This window comes from Antedon mediterranea, chromosome 7 (assembly GCF_964355755.1).
Source record: "Antedon mediterranea chromosome 7, ecAntMedi1.1, whole genome shotgun sequence".
NCBI classification, from domain to species: Eukaryota; Metazoa; Echinodermata; class Crinoidea; order Comatulida; family Antedonidae; genus Antedon; species Antedon mediterranea.
The window spans coordinates 2,235,660-2,254,129 of NC_092676.1; the positions used below are offsets into that span (position 1 = coordinate 2,235,660).

General features: G+C 30.6%; 1 protein-coding gene across 3 annotated transcripts; it reads left to right on the forward strand.

Annotated features, from left to right (window-relative positions):
* Window positions 1-2,713: 2,713 nt before the first annotated feature.
* Window positions 2,714-18,230, forward strand: LOC140054677 (Golgi-associated PDZ and coiled-coil motif-containing protein-like). Of its 3 annotated transcripts, XM_072099754.1 has the most exons (10): window positions 2,714-3,004; window positions 4,282-4,446; window positions 5,036-5,211; window positions 5,693-5,858; window positions 6,111-6,200; window positions 6,527-6,691; window positions 7,694-7,782; window positions 9,604-9,628; window positions 12,363-12,383; window positions 13,727-13,778. In XM_072099754.1, exons 1-9 carry the CDS (start codon window positions 2,801-2,803, stop codon window positions 12,378-12,380), a joined length of 1,098 nt encoding a protein of 365 aa, XP_071955855.1. In that variant the 5' UTR covers window positions 2,714-2,800; the 3' UTR covers window positions 12,381-12,383; window positions 13,727-13,778. The 3 variants fall into 3 exon arrangements, with proteins under 3 accessions (XP_071955855.1, XP_071955854.1, XP_071955853.1); XM_072099753.1 differs by lacking the exons at window positions 12,363-12,383; window positions 13,727-13,778 and adding an exon at window positions 11,729-11,846; XM_072099752.1 differs by lacking the exons at window positions 9,604-9,628; window positions 12,363-12,383 and having other exon boundaries at window positions 13,727-18,230.
* Window positions 18,231-18,470: the final 240 nt, after the last annotated feature.

Consider the following 18,470-nt stretch of genomic DNA (forward strand, 5'->3'; position numbering starts at 1 on the left):
TTATTTAATTTTCCTTAGTTATGCATAGCAACAGTTACTATGGTAACTAAAAATGAGATATTCTTTAGATTTTGCATATTTATCTCATACAAATTTAAATTTGTAGATTATTAGCAGGCATGCCTTATTTGCATTTTCAAATTACCGTTTCACAAGGTCATATTCGTAAGCACTTTCTTCTGTGATTATTTTCGGCCACCTCCCTTAACGGACGCACTTTGAAAAGCCTGTTTGGTTCTTCCTATCTAATTAGTGCATTTGGTGCTTACCGTAAGCAGCTGCGGGCACCTTTTTATACTAAAAATGAGATTTTTTGTAAGCGGCCAATCGAAAAATGTGATACTTATTGCATGGACCTATGAATTAGAGGTGCATGTTTATTGTATTTCTTTATATATTAGCTTTATTTTGAAGAGGTTTTAAAAACATTACTGTGAAGAGATGAGAAAACTACACAGATTTTGACCGACCATTTTTCATAATTATGATAAAAGTTTTTAAAATTTGTCTGAAAATGCTAAAAAATACTAAACCACCTGATTATTAATAATAATAGGCCTACAATTAGCTGGAAAATTGAGAGGCTCGTTTCGTTAAGAATATCGTATATAGCCATAATAAGTGATTTTGGCCCTTTATCGGCAGAACCTCCCGTAAGGGGTCACCGCCCGTAAGCGGCCACTTTTCCAGGTCCCGAGGGTGGCCACTTACGGGAGGTTCAACTGTATTTAAAAAAACAATTATCCTTAGTTATGCATAGAAACAGGTTCTAAGATAACATAAATAATACATTTTGACATAACTTGACCCAACAAATGACCCTTTCACAAGGTCAGACATTTTCTGGGATTCAGTAGATAAGTAAATTTGGGAAAAGGTAGTAAAGCTATGTAATCTATTGTTTGTAGTCATGAAACCCCATATTAAAAATATTGTACTTAGTTACGTATAGAAACAGTTGCTACAATACACTATAGGTAAAATGTTGATGTCATTTGACCTCAATATGTAAAATTTTTTTTTTTTCATGAAACTCCATATTTAATTTTTTTTTTAAATATCATTTGTTACGTAAACAGGTTTAAGATAACACTAAAGGTAATTTTGTTTACCTTTAGTCAGATTCGTCAAGACTTTCTTTCTGAGATTATTAGGATTCAGTATTTAAAGTAAATTTGGCAAAAAGTAGAAATGTAAAACTATGTAGAAAAAATGTTTTGTATTTATGAAAAACCCCTTATTTTTTTTAAATTTTCGCATAGAAACAGTTACTATGGTAAAATGTTGACCTCAAAATGAATGAATTTACAAGGTCAAGTTTGTCATTAATGGAATGCAGTAGAAGTAAAATTGAGAAAAATTACAAATGCAATCAATTCTTTGTATTTATAAAAACGCCATTTTTTACGTTTAAAAAAAAATTACTTTCCTTAGTTACACATAGAAATGGTTGCTAAGGTAACACTATAGGTAAAATATGAAAATTGTTGAGAATTGTTATGAACTATCTTGTAAATTTTGATCAAACATTAATAGTTGTAGTAAAGTGAGGACCTGTCCTGTTTTGCATTCTGACCCATTTTGACCTCAAATGACCTATTTACAAGGTCAGATTTTTTGGGAGGTCTTTCTGTATCTCTTTACACAAAATAGATTAAAAAATTTATAAAAGCCATTGACGCAATTATTTCCAAGTTTAACATTATTTTCCATCAACTAAATATTTCAATGCAAAATACTGTTTTTCTGGCAATTAATTTAAATAAACCTGGCAACACATTCTCCTATTTTATCTAAACTATTCGTATGACTCTAGTAGCATTATGACAAGCCACATATACATTTTATTATTGGATTAGCCATATTTAAATTGTGTTTCATGTGTTTTGTTTGTTGATATTTTGTTATATTTTTTATATTTTTCGTATTTTCCTGGCAACACAAAACCTATGTACGAAATTTACCCCAGTGTTTTTTTCGTGATTATTGTTGACAAACCTATTGACTATCAAATTAAAAAACCTCATTGATTTAAAAACACCACTTTGGAAGTTATAGGTACGTTTATGAGGTATACTTTTATAAAAAAATATCTTTTAAAAACACCCCTTTTTAAAATAATGGTATCAACCAAACTCCATTTTGTAATTTATTTTTTTTCTACATTAAATGGAACTCAATACATGTTGTTTACACTGCTATAAACAAAAACTGTATACTGTAAGTATTTTTGGTTAAAATAAGTATACAAGTTTGTACTTTTTCACTATAGAAAATCTGTGAAAAATGGCAAAAACATCAAAATTTGGATAATTGACCGTTGTCATGGCAACGGAGGCTAAAAATTAAAATGAATGTTGTAGATATGATTTTTATTGAAATGTCTATTCATGGTAAAAATTTGAGAGAAATCTATTTTTTTACATCTGCCACCAAATCTTTGATTTTTACAGACAATGGCTCTTAATTTAACATTTAATATATTTAATATTTTAGTGACACTATAGAGCGCTTTATAAACTGGAATAGGGGACGACTCCCTTTGTTGCCCATTTATTTGAAAATATAAACAATTATACAAAATTTAGTACAGACGGGAGTACAGACCATCCACCAGTAATTTTCATCTCCGTTGTGTACTAATTTACATCTTTTTGAAATTTTTATCCGGACGCGGTTTAAGAAGCGCAAACGGGAGAGGAACGCATTGTGAACGAGAGAAAAACGTACTTTAAAATCCCAAAACGAGGCTGTGTGTGTGCATCCGAGCAAAAAATTATAGATTGTTGAAATTGACAACATGGCAGCTTTGCACTGGCTAGAACTTTTGGAAAAAGAGTTTGATAAAGCATTTGTAGATTTAGATATACTTCTTGGAGAAATAGATCCTGATCAATGTGATATAACGTACGATGGCAGACAAAAAATGACAGCATTGAGTGCAGCATTTGCTCAACTTTGCCATAAATCACAGACGATTTTTCAGAATAATGCAAAATATGAGGTAGGCAGCACTTGTTGTACAGATAGGATCCGAGAGATTACTCGGGCTCGGCCTGATCTCATATCAGGAGGAAGTGACTCGGTTACTAACCGGTCTGATGATATTGAAGCCTAGCTAGCCTAGTAGTTAACAAAATTGGTAAAAATATAAAAATAAATACTGTCTGTAATGTAGTCTGTAGGCCTATTTTTTGATAAACATATTTATTCCCTTATTAAAATAAAAAATTATTAATAATAAAATGCATATCAAAAATATAATAGAAATAGGCATAGAATTTCACCATCCCTCCTCCTAAGGCTAATCCTATTATTAATATGAGTAGGCTTGGCTATAGTATATCAACTATTTTATATAATAGTAAGTTACTACTTTATTAGAATCAATTGACTGAATTTGATATTAATGACTATTATTTAGTTTATTTGCCACTGTGAACATGAAAAATTGCCAGGCAATATTAATTAGGCCTACACTGGTTCGTTTACCTACATGTGTCACATGGAGAAAAAATAATTAAAATAGACTGATTATTATTGTATAATGTATTTACACAAGCTGTGCATAATTAGTTATTGGTGAGCTTAGAGCGATGCGTACTCTCATTTAATTAGAAAATACCATCCTCCTGCATTATAATATTAACATTATTATCCATTTACTGTAATTAAATGATGACTAATTTTTCTATTTAATTATAAATTAAACAACTACAATATATCTTATACAATACCTGACATTGATTGAAACACACTATGTATAAAAAATTCTGTAAAAGTATAATTTAAAACTAAATTTACAGTCTTTTAATTTTAAATACTCTTTAAATATTTTATTACTAATGTCAATTTTTTTTTTGCACCCAGGTTTACTCATTCCTGATTTAATGACTTGCATAATATTAAATCATAATTTTATAACAATTGAGTTTAAATAAAATGCTCAATTATTAAATATGCAAATAAAAATGTAATAATTACACAGTTGAATATTAAATATACCGCACAAAAGCTTGCTTATTTCACAGTCAAATGTGATATGACAGATGTACAATATTTAAATATTGAATACATTTTTATCTAAATTCTGCATTCTAACTAAAATTACAAAATTAAACACAACACATAAAACAATATTTTAAATAAAGATTTAACTAAATTTTAAACCTACTAAAAAATAGTTAATTTCATCGGCCAGAAAGTGAACCTGGATGACGTATCTGTGATAAATCACAATGTGTAATAACAAATAAAGATCTTTTATTTTTGCGTTTTTAGGCCCAAATTATGAATCTAAGAGCAGATCTATGTGAGGTGCAAGCTACCAAGGCAGTGCTAGAAAAAGAGCTACACAATCAACTTCTACAACTGCATGCTGTACAGTTACAATTGCACGTCAGCACCGGACAGAACGTTGACTCAGATGCTATTAAGGCTAAATTAGTAAGTACACACTTATTTGTACATGATTTATGTTTTCCATTTTAAGCTACATATAAAAAATTAGTATTGAAAAGGTTTGGCAAAACACTCAAATTGAACAAGCAACGTATAGAAAATTGTTAATAAACAAAAACTTACCTTAATACTTATTATTTAACTAGCTTACTTAATATTGAACTTACAGTAAATAGAAATGTTCTATAATAAATGAAATGATCTCTAATTAACAAAATCAGAAATATTAACAATGCAATAAACCTATATAATTTACATATTTCAGGAAATGTCCTGGTTTTTCCAACCCAGTAATTCATTTATACTGTGTGTCTGATACAAACACATGGACATTGGTCTAGGTAGCAGTATACAAATCTCTTGGACATGTGATTCTGACATGTTCAATGTATTCCCTTTGCAGTCGTATGGAATTCAATTACAGTCATTACATACCTTTAATGGACACAGTTAGAGTAATAAGAACCATTTAGAGTGCACAATAGATTGGTTTAAGGTAATAACAGCTAGAAGCCTGAAACTGAATAATTGAAACATTAAATTGAATCGCCTTTTGTTTTGTTTTAATTTGTAGGAAAAAGAAATGGATAATCACATGGCGGACTCAATTAAAGAAGCTCGTTTAGAGGCAGAGGTAAATGAGTTTATTAAAGAAAACGAAAGGTTAAAGCATCATGTTCTGGCATTACAAGGTGAAGTGTATGGATCTAGACTTGCTGCAAAGTATCTAGATAAAGAATTAGCTGGCAGGTGAGTTGTCAGACAAATTTCTAAATACAGTGTCACATATGAGTTACTTACCTGTATCTAATAACAAAGAAGATTATTGCATGTGTTTCTATATGTGTACAGTATCTAGGCAATTGACATTTAGTCAGGCACATTTCTAGTTACAATGTCTCACTTAATGAACTTTTTGTTTCCCTTACCTTAATAAAGAATTTGCGGACAGGTGAAAATAGAAAAACAAATATATTATATAAACCTACAGTATGTCGATTCTCTCACAGTATCTAGGTACAGTATTAATGACATGTTTAGTCAGACAAATTCCTAGATACCATGTCACATGTGACCATTTTCCCTAAGCTTAGAATAACTCTTACGATACAGTTGAGTGTGTGTAACATGTGAAAAACAAAAACAAATTTGTCTAAAAGATACTTAATAAATTAAAATATAGTAAGCATTACTTCTTAAATTTGATTGTTGACATGTCATTTACCTCTAGAATCCAACAAATTCAGCTGTTAGGACGAGACTTACGTGGTCCAGAACACGATAAATTGTGGAACCAATTAGAGGCTGAGATACATCTTCATCGTCATAAAACGGTCATCAGAGCGTGTAGAGGAAGAGGAGGAATCAAGAAAAAACTACCTCAACCAGTGGGACATGTAAGTATTTAAAGTAGAGAGATATCAATAAGGCCATGATGGTTGTATGTCGTGTAGCTTGGTCTTATGGGATGAATAGTTTCATACATTCATTGTGTGTCTCATTCTTAGACAGGCTTAGAACTGTCAACCAGTTAATAACAAGATAATTTCTAACCATTAGAATTCAGTCAGTTTGTTTCTGCTGTAGTTTTGATTTTGAGAATGTGAGTTGTTTGTACCTTTAACTACATTTTTACTTTTTTATTTTAGGAAAAAGCAGTTCAAAGTCGTGGAGTTGGTGACGTTAGGAAAGTTCTGCTAATTAAAGAACCAAACGAAGGTTTAGGAATGTCAATCACTGTGAGTTGATACAATAATTATTATTACATAATGATAATATTAACTGTCTATTATTTGCCTAGCTTACCTGGATAAACCAAGATTGGCTGTTCCCCATTAGGAAAGAGGAAATAACTCAAAAAACAAATAACAGTAAATTAAGGAGTACAATGAGAAATATAATAAAAATGTTGCTGATATTACAATTGACAAAAGCATGATGAAAGGTCGTTCCTAATGCTAGATTGGACATGACATGACCCGTATGTAATTTCAACACATAACATTGATTGACACATTTATATTGAATCTATTAACATTTATTGATGTCAACTGTTATTTATCAGGGTGGTAGAGAACATGGTGTCCCAATACTGATTTCAGAGATTCACGAAGGAATGCCAGCTGAGCGATGTCAGGGACTATTTGTTGGTGATGCGATAATATCAGTCAATGGTTTTGATCTCCGCACATCGAAACATGCGCAGGCTGTTGATATACTCTCACAACAGGTAAATATCATAATACTTTCACAACAGGTAAATATATCATGATATACTCTCACAACAGGTATTTATGTCATGATATACTCTCACAACAGGTAAATATGTCATGATATAATCTCACAACAGGTAAATATGTCATGATATTATCTCACAACAGGTAAATATCATAATACTCTCACAACAGGTAAATATATCATGATATAATCTCACAACAGGTATTTATGTCATGATATACTCTCACAACAGGTAAATATGTCATGATATAATCTCACAACAGGTAAATATGTCATGATATAATCTCACAACAGGTAAATGATGATATATGATTAATATTAATTTTTTTTTTAATATTTCATTTTTACTATTCATAATATAATTATTATAATAATATAAACAATATATTAATTTCATTAAATCTACTAAAAACTGTTATTACAATATTTTTTCCCTCTAAATAATGAAGATATTGGTTGTCATGTCAAACATAAATACTAAGTTATCAAAGTGCTTTCTGTATAATATATACATTTAATAATCCAGGATATGTTTAGTTTTCAAATTTATTCATAATCCGTGGAATATATTACGGATGTGTAAAGCTTGATAGATGGAAGATGGCAACAGTGTTGCTAACATGTTATTCACTCAGCATTCTTTAGTTGGGTGCCTGGTGGATAGATACATATTTTCATTTTGTTTTATAATTATTGTTTATGAATAAAATGTTATTTTAGAGTAATTTCTGTGCCAGGCATGTCTATATCACTATTATAGCTCAGAAATAGCTGTTAGCCTGTTTTGATTATAGAGCCTGTCTAGGGCATACACATGTGCTTGCCACCCCCATATCTTTCATTAGAAACCCCCTCCCCCTTCCTCATTTTAATTAAACAAGCCTTCACACATATCAACATTATAATACTATTTAACACAGAATAAAGGTTTAATATATTGTAGGCATTTTTATTAATATATTTTTTAATTAATTTTGTTCATTTTATTTTTCAGCAAGGAGAAATCAGAATGGATGTACAATTTGTTGCGCCTGACTCGGACACGGATGACGACGATGATGATGGGTGTGAGGATAATATCCGGTGAGTAATCTAAATTTGTTAAAAACAACCTTTTAATGTACAGAAAATTGATTAGGTATTTATAACATTTGAAACATTTAAGAGAGCACTGACAAACAACTTAGAAATCAAATGTACTGACGTATGCTGTAATAAGCACTTCTATATATAGGTATCTTGTGATGTTGCCTTTATTAATCAAATAGTTAGATAAAATGTTTAAAATGTACCTTGATTTACTAGAGCTTGTATCAGGGATGCCAATAGTTATATTTTAAAAGGGTTTATTTTTAATAATGGTTGAACATGTTTTGGTCGTTGGTGTTACCATTTTGTGGTTGTTTGTGCCAAATTCTACTATACACATCACACAGGGGTCACAAGAATTACATTTCATAATTATAGGATTTTACTCTTTCTTTTCCTAGAAATTTAATTTGAAATGTTGCCTTTTTTTGTGATAAATATGTTTACACTTTTTATCGTTATTATTTGATGTTACTTCTTCTAAATCTAAGTTGACTATACATCTGTAATATCGTTGTATTTTTATGAAGATGAATAATAGGTTTTTGTATCCTTGATGTTGTCTAATCCATTACTACCCTTTTGTATTGGTGTTGTCTAGCAGGACCCATTATTGCTCTTCTTCACTGGTGTTGTCCAGAACCATTAAATACATTTTAAATTAATGATTTTTGTTAAAATTTATTTTATGAGCAAATTTACTAAAAAATAAACAAAAACCAATGAATCTATGTCTATAATAAGACTTTTAAGAGATTATAAATAAAATGGGTTTTTTTTATTTGTATTTTGTATTCAGTAACGCTAGTTGCCCTGTAGGTAGATCGACATTTAAAATTAGAAATAAATTGAAAACATATCAGGAATACTTGCAGGCTACTTCTAATAATATAGTACAATTTACTGCAATAAAATGCAACTTAAGTACACGTATCCATTACAATTGAATGCTCATTGTGTTGTAAATAACGATCTATGGAAACAAATTACTTGAAATTTGTGGATTATTAAGAATAAAATGAGTTTCGTGCTATACAATTTAAGAATAAATACTACTTAATGAATCTCATGATAAAATAGTACTTTGTAGTGTACAATTTACTATTAGTAAATTAGAAGTAAATTATTTTTTATTTTGCTTCCTTTGTGCAAGTTAATATGCCAGAAAGGATCAGTAATTGATGGAATTGCTCTTAATTTGAAGTAGAGTATAAGTCGCATAAATACTGCAGTTGGATCAATGCAGAATTCCAGCATTTTATTTGACCTATGACATTTAATTTGTAGCAATTTGTTCCATAAAAACGTTACATATTTTGAATCTTTTATTATTTTAACTTTGAATTTGACCTGTGACATTAGTTTACAATAGAATCTATCAAGTGGTGACACTTTCCATTAAACTAGCTTTTTAAACACTACAGTCAACCCCTATTTTGGGGACACCGTATTTAAGGTGACACCGTATTTAAGGTGACACCGTATTTAAGGTGACACCGTATTTAAGGTGACACCGTATTTAAGGTCACACCGTATTTAAGGTGACACCGTATTTAAGGTCACACCGTATTTAAGGTGACACTTTGATGTCCCCTTTATAGAGGTTCTTAAGCTCTGTCTACACTATCAAACTAGTTTGACAAGAAAATGTGATGTGCCCAAATATGGTAGTGATATACCCAAATATGGCAGTGATAGGACATCATCATGTCCACACATGGGCGTCACATTTAGGATGTAGCAATGAGTTCCATGCATATAACAATGTCAAAGGTTAATATTGATTTATCCCTATTCATTGCTGCGTTGGTCTAGGATGAAACTTGTGTCTGATCGATTGGTAAGTTAATGATGAAGATATGTAAGTGTCTTTAATACTGACATTTGTTTACAATTATGTAAATCTTGGGTAGAATTGCGCATTATCAATTGTTATTAATTTTTTTTGGTTAATTTATACGTAATTTTACTTTCTATAGACCAGAGATTCCAAAATAAAAGATTGAATGAATGAATTATTATTTCTAAATCTCAAAGCAAAGATTTTTATTATGAACGATAACAAAATAATTTTTCTTATCTGTAGTTTTATTATTCATTGTATTGAAAATCTATTGTATAATTTAGAATACCTTGATCTAAAAGGTTGTCACATTGGTGGGCACATGATAAATTTAAAGTGTTGAAAATTATTATGCAAACTTGTGCGTACGACATACAAAACTCGCAGTTTGCACCAGCTCAACTATGTAAATTAAAACATATTATATATATATAATGTTAATTTTTGTTTTAGTAATATAATATTATAACCAATGCTTGTTTTTAAACATATTTATATCATCATGTATGTCGTAACCTGCATCATAATACAATATTAACTTTTGATATTGTATCGTTAATCTGTGTTCTGTCTACATATCTATATATAAATTTACGTAAGGGCAAAATTCGGTAAATCGCGCCTTCTAGAATTTTTACTCGATGGTATATAAAGTTGGTTCGTACTTTCGGTACTGATTTTAACCACCTGATGTAACCCTGTTTCCTAATTAAATTAAGTTAGATAATTAGTTATTGACGATTAAAACGAATTTAGGTTCAACGATTTGCCCCAAATAGGGGTGTTTTTCGATCGTGGTATACACTGTCTAATGGATGTCCATCTTGAAAAATACCCACCACAAAAATGCGAGGAGGCTTCGCAATTTTCTATCTCCTCCTACGATAATTGTTTTTAATAGCTGAAAACCGGTTGAACAGCTAGAGTACAGCATCATAATGTTGAAGACAGGCCGATTTTCTTTACAAAATACTATTTTGATAGATTTAATATACGTTTATAGAAATGTATTGATTTGCAATGAATGAAACATTCCAAATTATTGCATACCTCCATGGTTTAACACAAGTAGGTAAATTTATAGACCCTTGGAGAATAAACAGAAATAGTATTGTAATGCTATACAATACTGCAAATAGGTATTAACCACTTTTGATCACCATTTGAATCAAAAGTGTGTTGGTACTGTTAGATATAATATAAACAAATATACTAATAAACTTTATCACTGTGAGTGTGGGTAGTCCCTACTTTTAGATTATAAACACATAATAATATAATACTTTATTACCGTCAGTTGTTTCTCAACGTTTGTATTAATTAATAATTACAAAAATATAAACGTATTAGTGGTCTTTAAATGTACTTTACTATGTCAATCGACCATGAGACAGTGACAGTTTCAATAAAGTATTAAATCGGAAATGTTTTACTCTATTTAGTGGTATATTATTTATAGGCCTATACAAAAAATACTTCGTTAATGATTGGATAATAAAGAAATATAAAAAATAATTTAACAAAATTGGGTTTGTTTAAATGAGTCCAAATAACAAATTTCGACTCATTTTGTGACAAGTTTCTAGGTGTTAATTTTGGTTGACTACATAAATCATTGTGTCTACTTATTTGTTTCTGTAAACGACAATGTTTTATAGTCCTGCCGTACGTACATTTGAAATCGCCAGCTTTTTACGCTGAAATTACTATGTATTCGAGAACCATCTGTGGGCACGAACTAGATGGTACGCGAGCGAAGCGAGCGTACCATCTAGTATTATTAATTCTAACAGCGTTGGAAATATTCTAATTATAACTGTTCAGTTCTTTTGATTTATTGTTTTGGTTCGTGAGTTTTATTTTGCGAGAGAAAAAAAATGGGTAAATGTAAACCAAGAAATATAAGTATCTTGTAGATGAAAATACATTGAAATTATTCCAGATTTATTAATTATTAAACAGCATATTTGAGATCATTTTTAAAAAAAAGGGTTTATTTTCAGGGGCAAGGCTTATAAAGTTTAGTTATTCACTAACGTTAATGTTTGCTTGGTAATCTCTTTCTAAGGACTGTTTTATTTGATTTTTTAAATCTAGTTGAGTATTAATTTTAAGGAGAATATGGTTCAACCGTTGCAGTTTGACCATCTAAACGTAAGGTTAGGGTTCAAATCCTCGCTGGTCTTTTTTTAGATGTTGCAAAACACTTAAACAACCTTTTGTTTGTGATGATTCTACTGTAGTTACTGCAGCATTAACTATTTTACTGCAGAAATGACTAGCATTACTCCTGTATAAAATCAACTCCAAATAAAGGCCCTTAAGCGTGGTTCCCACTAGAACGCAATGCAGTGACGTATCAACACAAAGTGCATTTTTGCGTAATCAAAAGTACAAACCGACGATGCAATAGTGCTGAAAATATCGTAGGTTTGATTTCATGCAGGCGGTGGAAAACACAATGATTGGAAGGGCATTTTCTTACGTTGCGTAGATTGCGTTACGTTGCGTAGATTGCGTTACGTTGCGTAGATTGCGTTAGCGAACTAAGCTTATATAAAACAATCACAGTAGAACCTTTAGGACATCTATAAATATTTTTTAACTGTAATACATTCTCTGCAGTAACGTCAGTAGAATTATTTAAACATTTTACCTAAATGCAGTCAAACAAATGTAATAAATTTGCATATTTAACTTGATGTTTCCCTAATTCTTATCCCTATTCAAGTGTGATATTATCAGTTAAGTGGTGAGTGATGTCAGCGCAGCATATTTCGTTCACATGAGACAATTTAGCAAACAAACGCAAGAGAATTCTGTTTAGCTTTGTTCACACAGAAACTTGAGCTGATGCACCTGGCAATGCATATAATTTAGTCTACTCATGGAGGTATAACATTGTTTTATATCTCTATGGTCTACTACTACTAATACAGTACTACAATTATCTAGTACAGTAGTTTGTGATTAACACCCAATCTGAACACAGCTCTAACAACTTAGAGATGAGTTGAAAAACACTTCTAAATTCACAAAACTCGACATATTCTCCACCCGTTTCATTCATATTAAAATGAGGTGGACACATTTTTAGGTTTTCCTATGTTAATTGGCTGATTTGTAATTCTCTTGCATTTTCTTTGCGCCGTTTACATTTCTCTTACGTACTTGGATTTGTTAAGTTGCCCAATTTGAGTTTTCTCATTGTTCTTGTCTTTCATTTTTAAGTACCATCAAGTTGCCATGTTGCTTATCATTTCAGCAAAGACCTATCACTTGCTTAGGAATATTATTTTATTTGATACTTTTATTATTTGTCAAACACACGAATCAGGTTTATGGTGATATTTTTTATTTAGCATGATGGTTTATTTTTGTTCTCATTCTGAGAATTTCTTTTTTTTTTTCCATGTCACTAGGTGACTAATTATTTATAATGATAGCTTATTAATTAGTAATATGGTCAAAACAAATTAATGCTTTGTGGACGCGGTGGAAGTTTTTTATAATTAGCGGGAGATGATACACACTATTTGGAGACTTTGGTCATTATCGGGAGAGTTGGGAGGTCTGAATACCAAACTTAAGGTGACCAATGTGATCAACAATATTTACTAGATAACACCTTAGTAATAATAATATATACAATATGAGTTAAACGCAGCATTAAGAAATGAAACTCCTAAAACACAAATTATAATCTACAAATAATCTTGAAACCAAAATAGTTAAACATTTTTAGGGGAATGCTTTGTAACCTTACATTGTAAGCCACAGATGCACGATGCATGTGTACAGTATATGCATGTTTGCTGTATAAAGGAATTAATTAATGTGATATAATGTGTTTGTGATGTAATAAGCATGAGAGGTCAGGTACATTTCAATCAATTTTTATTACATAATTATTTTTTTTTAAATTTCAGCACAGTTGCTTTCAAATTAATTACTGTTTATGCTACCTTATCACATGTGATTTTCAACACAATTGTTCTCTATCATTTGTTAAGTGTACATTCATTATGTCTGCTATATTAATGTATTCGCTATAATTTTGTTTGACCCCACTTGACCCCTGCTTGTTTATTTCAGATCTCATGTATTTGATGAGAACGCTAGCGAGTACGTGGAGCCTTGTCAGTACAACGGAAACGGCACACAGACGCCACCACTCCTAGAGAACAAGGCCGTTATTAACCAAGATACCGACTGTCAACCAATGAACACAGAACAAGCACAAAGTCCGCAAAGCAAACCAAGTCCATCCGATTCGCCAAAGAATACACAAATTTCTGATAGTAAAGCTGATTCTAGACAGATAGTGGTAGGACATGTTGAAATGGAAGCAGTACAGAAGTCGCCAGGAGCAACCGGTGATGGCGCCCTCTTTACAGCTCATTGAGGTCAATATCCTATAAATTATGTAAAGCATTTATTTCCATTTTAAGAAATTTATCTAAAAATAAAATAATCGAAAATCAAACTTAGCTATTGATTTTATTAATGTAAGTTATACTCAAAGGGAAGTATTATTAGTTACATTAATTATATTACTAACTAGGAATTTGAAGCAATATAGGTTGTACCTTACCTCTGGGAGACATTTAATATATAGAATCCATTGAGTATATTAAAAATTTATGTTGAAGTTGCCTGAATTAAAGGTGCTCCAAACAGCTCCATCCATGATAAACTGTACTGTGTTAGTTCCCATTGTATAATGAAATACTATACTGTTGTACTGTGTTGGACCATGGAGAATTACTCCATAGTTGGACCAACAATCTAGATTATTAGTTTACACTGAATAACAGGCAACTCTCCCGAATTAGGCCTTCCTGGAAGCTTGCCCAATACCAGACGTTACCAAATGCTCCCCTGTTATTTAAAATATTTTTAGGTCTAGTTATTTGGTATTGAGAGAGTTGACTAAAATTATGATTAGAGATTAAATCAACGGATGTACTGTAGTTTCTGTGTGGTGTTGATTGACATCCAGGTATTAAGACTTAAAGGGGCCTATGCTTACATTATCTTAATGTTTATATGGACTTAATAATTTATTGTTTAACATTTGAGTTGGTTGTGGTTGTATGTAGAAAAAGACCTAGATACAATATCTGTATTGTTTGTCTTTCAACGGACGTTGGACTGTCGATATATTATGTATAACACTAACACAGATTACCATTACTCTAATAATATGTGATTATAAAATGAATACTGTGTCCAAGTATGAAATAACAGAATCGATATTACAGAAAAAAACAGTAACAACTAAATTATAAAGATAAAGATGCGTTTATTCCTAAATTTCATATATTAAGCTGTTTGATGTTACCCATATTTTGTTGTAGAATAGAATGGGTCTAATATTTCTATTGTAAATAAAGTTATTTAAAATAATTACTCATTTGTATAGATGGATTATGAGTTAATAGAGAGAAGGCGGTTAATAAATAAATAGTGGAGGTGGGTGGGTAATACTGCTTTTTAGAAGAAGGTAAGAGCAAGGAGCCGCTTGAAATTGGTGTAGATGGGGAACCCTGAAAATGGAATCTTTACTAGTGGTTGTATGTTTGTTTGTTACTATTTTGCTCCTCCATAGACATGGAATATCAAAATTATTGTACTGGTCGTGGGAAGGTTTTAAACTACATTTAAAAACTGCCCTCAGATGGGTATTTCTACTAGTAGAGAGTAAGTCCGATACTAAGTGCCATAATCTGTAAATTTGCTCACCACAACTCTCTTTTTAAACAGAGAATAAATTTGGTGTGGTCTTCCCTGCAACGGCTGTTCATTTTTTTACAGCCAACACTTGAATTTTGCAGTACATTTTCTGTATATATACATTTATGTGCATTTGTGATAAATTGTGTAAATTTACTCTATGTTCATTTGTATTGTGAGCGATGGCCAAAGTTTTACATTATCAAATCACTTTCGTTTTCTTGTAATATCTTCCAACGTTTTGCATCTTTCTTTTAAGAATTTTTAACTTTTGAATTACATAATTAACAGAAATTTATAATTTTTTAAATTTACAATATTTAATGTTTTTCTAATGTTGGAAGGGTGTAGGGAATTAATTAGCATTTATTTAATGAAAACATTTATTAAATAAATAATTGTTAAATGTGGAAAATGTTAAGCTATCCAATCATACTGTGAAAACCCCAGTGGTCCAATGGTTATGCATTTGCATCATTCAGGTGATTTCGAGTTCGATTCTTGATTGTTGTTACTTTTTTACTTGGATTTTCTCAGCTTTTCTTTATCACATAAAATTTATAAGAATTTCAAATATAAAAATGTAACAGCGAGATATATCAACACCTTGGTAATATATAGTATACTGATTGCCAAATATTTAATGTATTTTGTAGTTTCCTTTTCTAAAGTTCCCGTAGAATTTCCTAGATAGATGAATCTATAGATTTTAACATCAATATTATAACAGTCACTGGTAGTAAAGATATAGCATTTGGAATATCTGTAAAATGTACTTAGTTGTAGTAGTGTCATTTGTGGCCCAGAGGTTCACTGGAATATCATTTGCTATGAACTTATGGGCCACCATACATGTGTTTAATTCAGAAAATAACACCTAATTAATTCTGTAATTAAAAATGTGAATGATTTAATATCGCTATTTGATTATCATTAATTAATAATTAATATCAATTTATTGATCAGAATAGGTCAATCGATACATATTGATTGATTATTTAATTGATAATATATTGAATTGATTACATTATTCATTATTGATTACATTATTGATTATTGATCACATTATTGACTATTGATCACATTATTGATTATTGATCACATACTGATTATTGATTACATTATTAATTATTGATCACATTATTGATTATTGATCATATTATTGATTATTGATCACATTATTGATTATTTATCACATTGATTATTGATCACATTATTGGTTATTGATCACATTATTGATTAGACACGCCTACACCTTACATCTAAATTGATTAGTGCTCAAAATAGTATTTTCTAGAAATAAGATATTTGTTTATTAAAAAGCAATTTAAATTTTAATACTCGTCTTAAATTTAAAGCAGTACTTTGTAGTTTAATATCAATGGTTGGTTTTGTTACATGGAAGTTAATATATATTTTGTTCTAAAAAATATATTATATAATACATATTGTCATGTTTCTGTTAATGTAATGTTATCATGCCTATATAACTGTCTTATATATTTCATAATTCACTAATTTCAATATGCTGTAATGTACATTATAATCAGACACAGTGGATGGAGCTAAGGGTTGGGATAATTGGGTGAAACCAGGGGTACATTGGGTGAAACCAAGGGTACATTGGGTGGGTTGCCATTTGTTGAGGTCAGGGGTGGGTGGTTGGTTGGTTGTAGATAGTATTATTTTTAAAGTTAATACATACTGTACTTATGTACACTGGAACACTTTAATTCACTATTTCTCCGTCACATATTAATAGTACAATAATATATTCAAATTTGTTTTATTCTGTGTTCCAAAAGAGTAAACAAATATATACATTTTAAGATAACAAATGTAATAAATATGATATAACCAAACTATGTTCCAGAAATTATTTTTCTGTTTGTTTTCTTGTTTACAGTATACTTTATTGTTAATGTTTGTTTGATTTTCAATCAAAAGCCTTTATAAAATTTATATAGATGATTTATTAATCACAAGAATACTTTTGGTATTATGTGATATTAATTGGTTTTATTTTAGATTTATGTTAATATTGTTTTCTATTTGTTATTTTCACTATAATCTTTGTTATTTTACCTTCAACGATAATTTGTACATAAATGCGTTCATGATCTATTGTGTTGACGCATTGGTGACGCGCAATACCAGAATTGACCGTATGTAAGATGTAATCAAAGCAAGTATAAATATAACAGTGTTTCAACTGATCTTTTTGTGTAAACAAATAGTTAATGAGAGTTTTGAATTTCCACTAACGTGCGTGTGCGTTTGGTGTTGACGTCATACTTTGAATACTACATCATTGCAGCTGCTCATATTAAGGAATGCGAATACAAGTACAGTACTGTATTAGCGAAGTACAGTTATAGCTCTAAAGCGTGGTTCCCACAAGGACGTAAACGCAACGCAAGCGAATTGACCAATCACAAGCGATGGCTTATTCGCTTGTGATTGCTAACTGTCTATAACTTCGCTTGTCATTGGTTAAAACGCTTGCGTTGCGTTTACGTCCTTGCGTCACGTTCTAGTGGGAACCAAGCTTTACAGAGCATAACGTGTGGTGCAGTATCAAATAAAGAAAATGTAAGAGAAATATATGCTGTTATTGATTAAGTTGGATTGAGGAGAACGACATATCCATAGAAGATGTGCCGCATAGATTAGCTTACTCGTTCGAGCACTCATTTCAGTTGCAATTTTAATTTTTTATATAAAATATTTTGTTTGCTCACACACCCCACATGAGCAAGATGTTATGCTCATATGTAATTTCAATCTGTTATGCTGTATACGTCGTCACTATGCAATGTATACGATCGATATCAGAGCAAAGTTCTTTGTTTTAATCATCTTTTAATTTATTTCGATTTTAAAATAAACAACTACATCTGCAGTTTCTGTTTTGTCATTTTTTTAAATATTGTGTTTTTAAAGATAAAGATTAAGTACGGTAATTTATTAAGTTGACACGTGATTTCAATTATATGAAAGTTATATACTGTAGTCGTTACTCATACTCATAGCGGTCCGTGTTGTTCGACGCGTCGTCGTCGTCACCGCCGCCGTTGTGTAGCAGGATTACTGACATATAAGA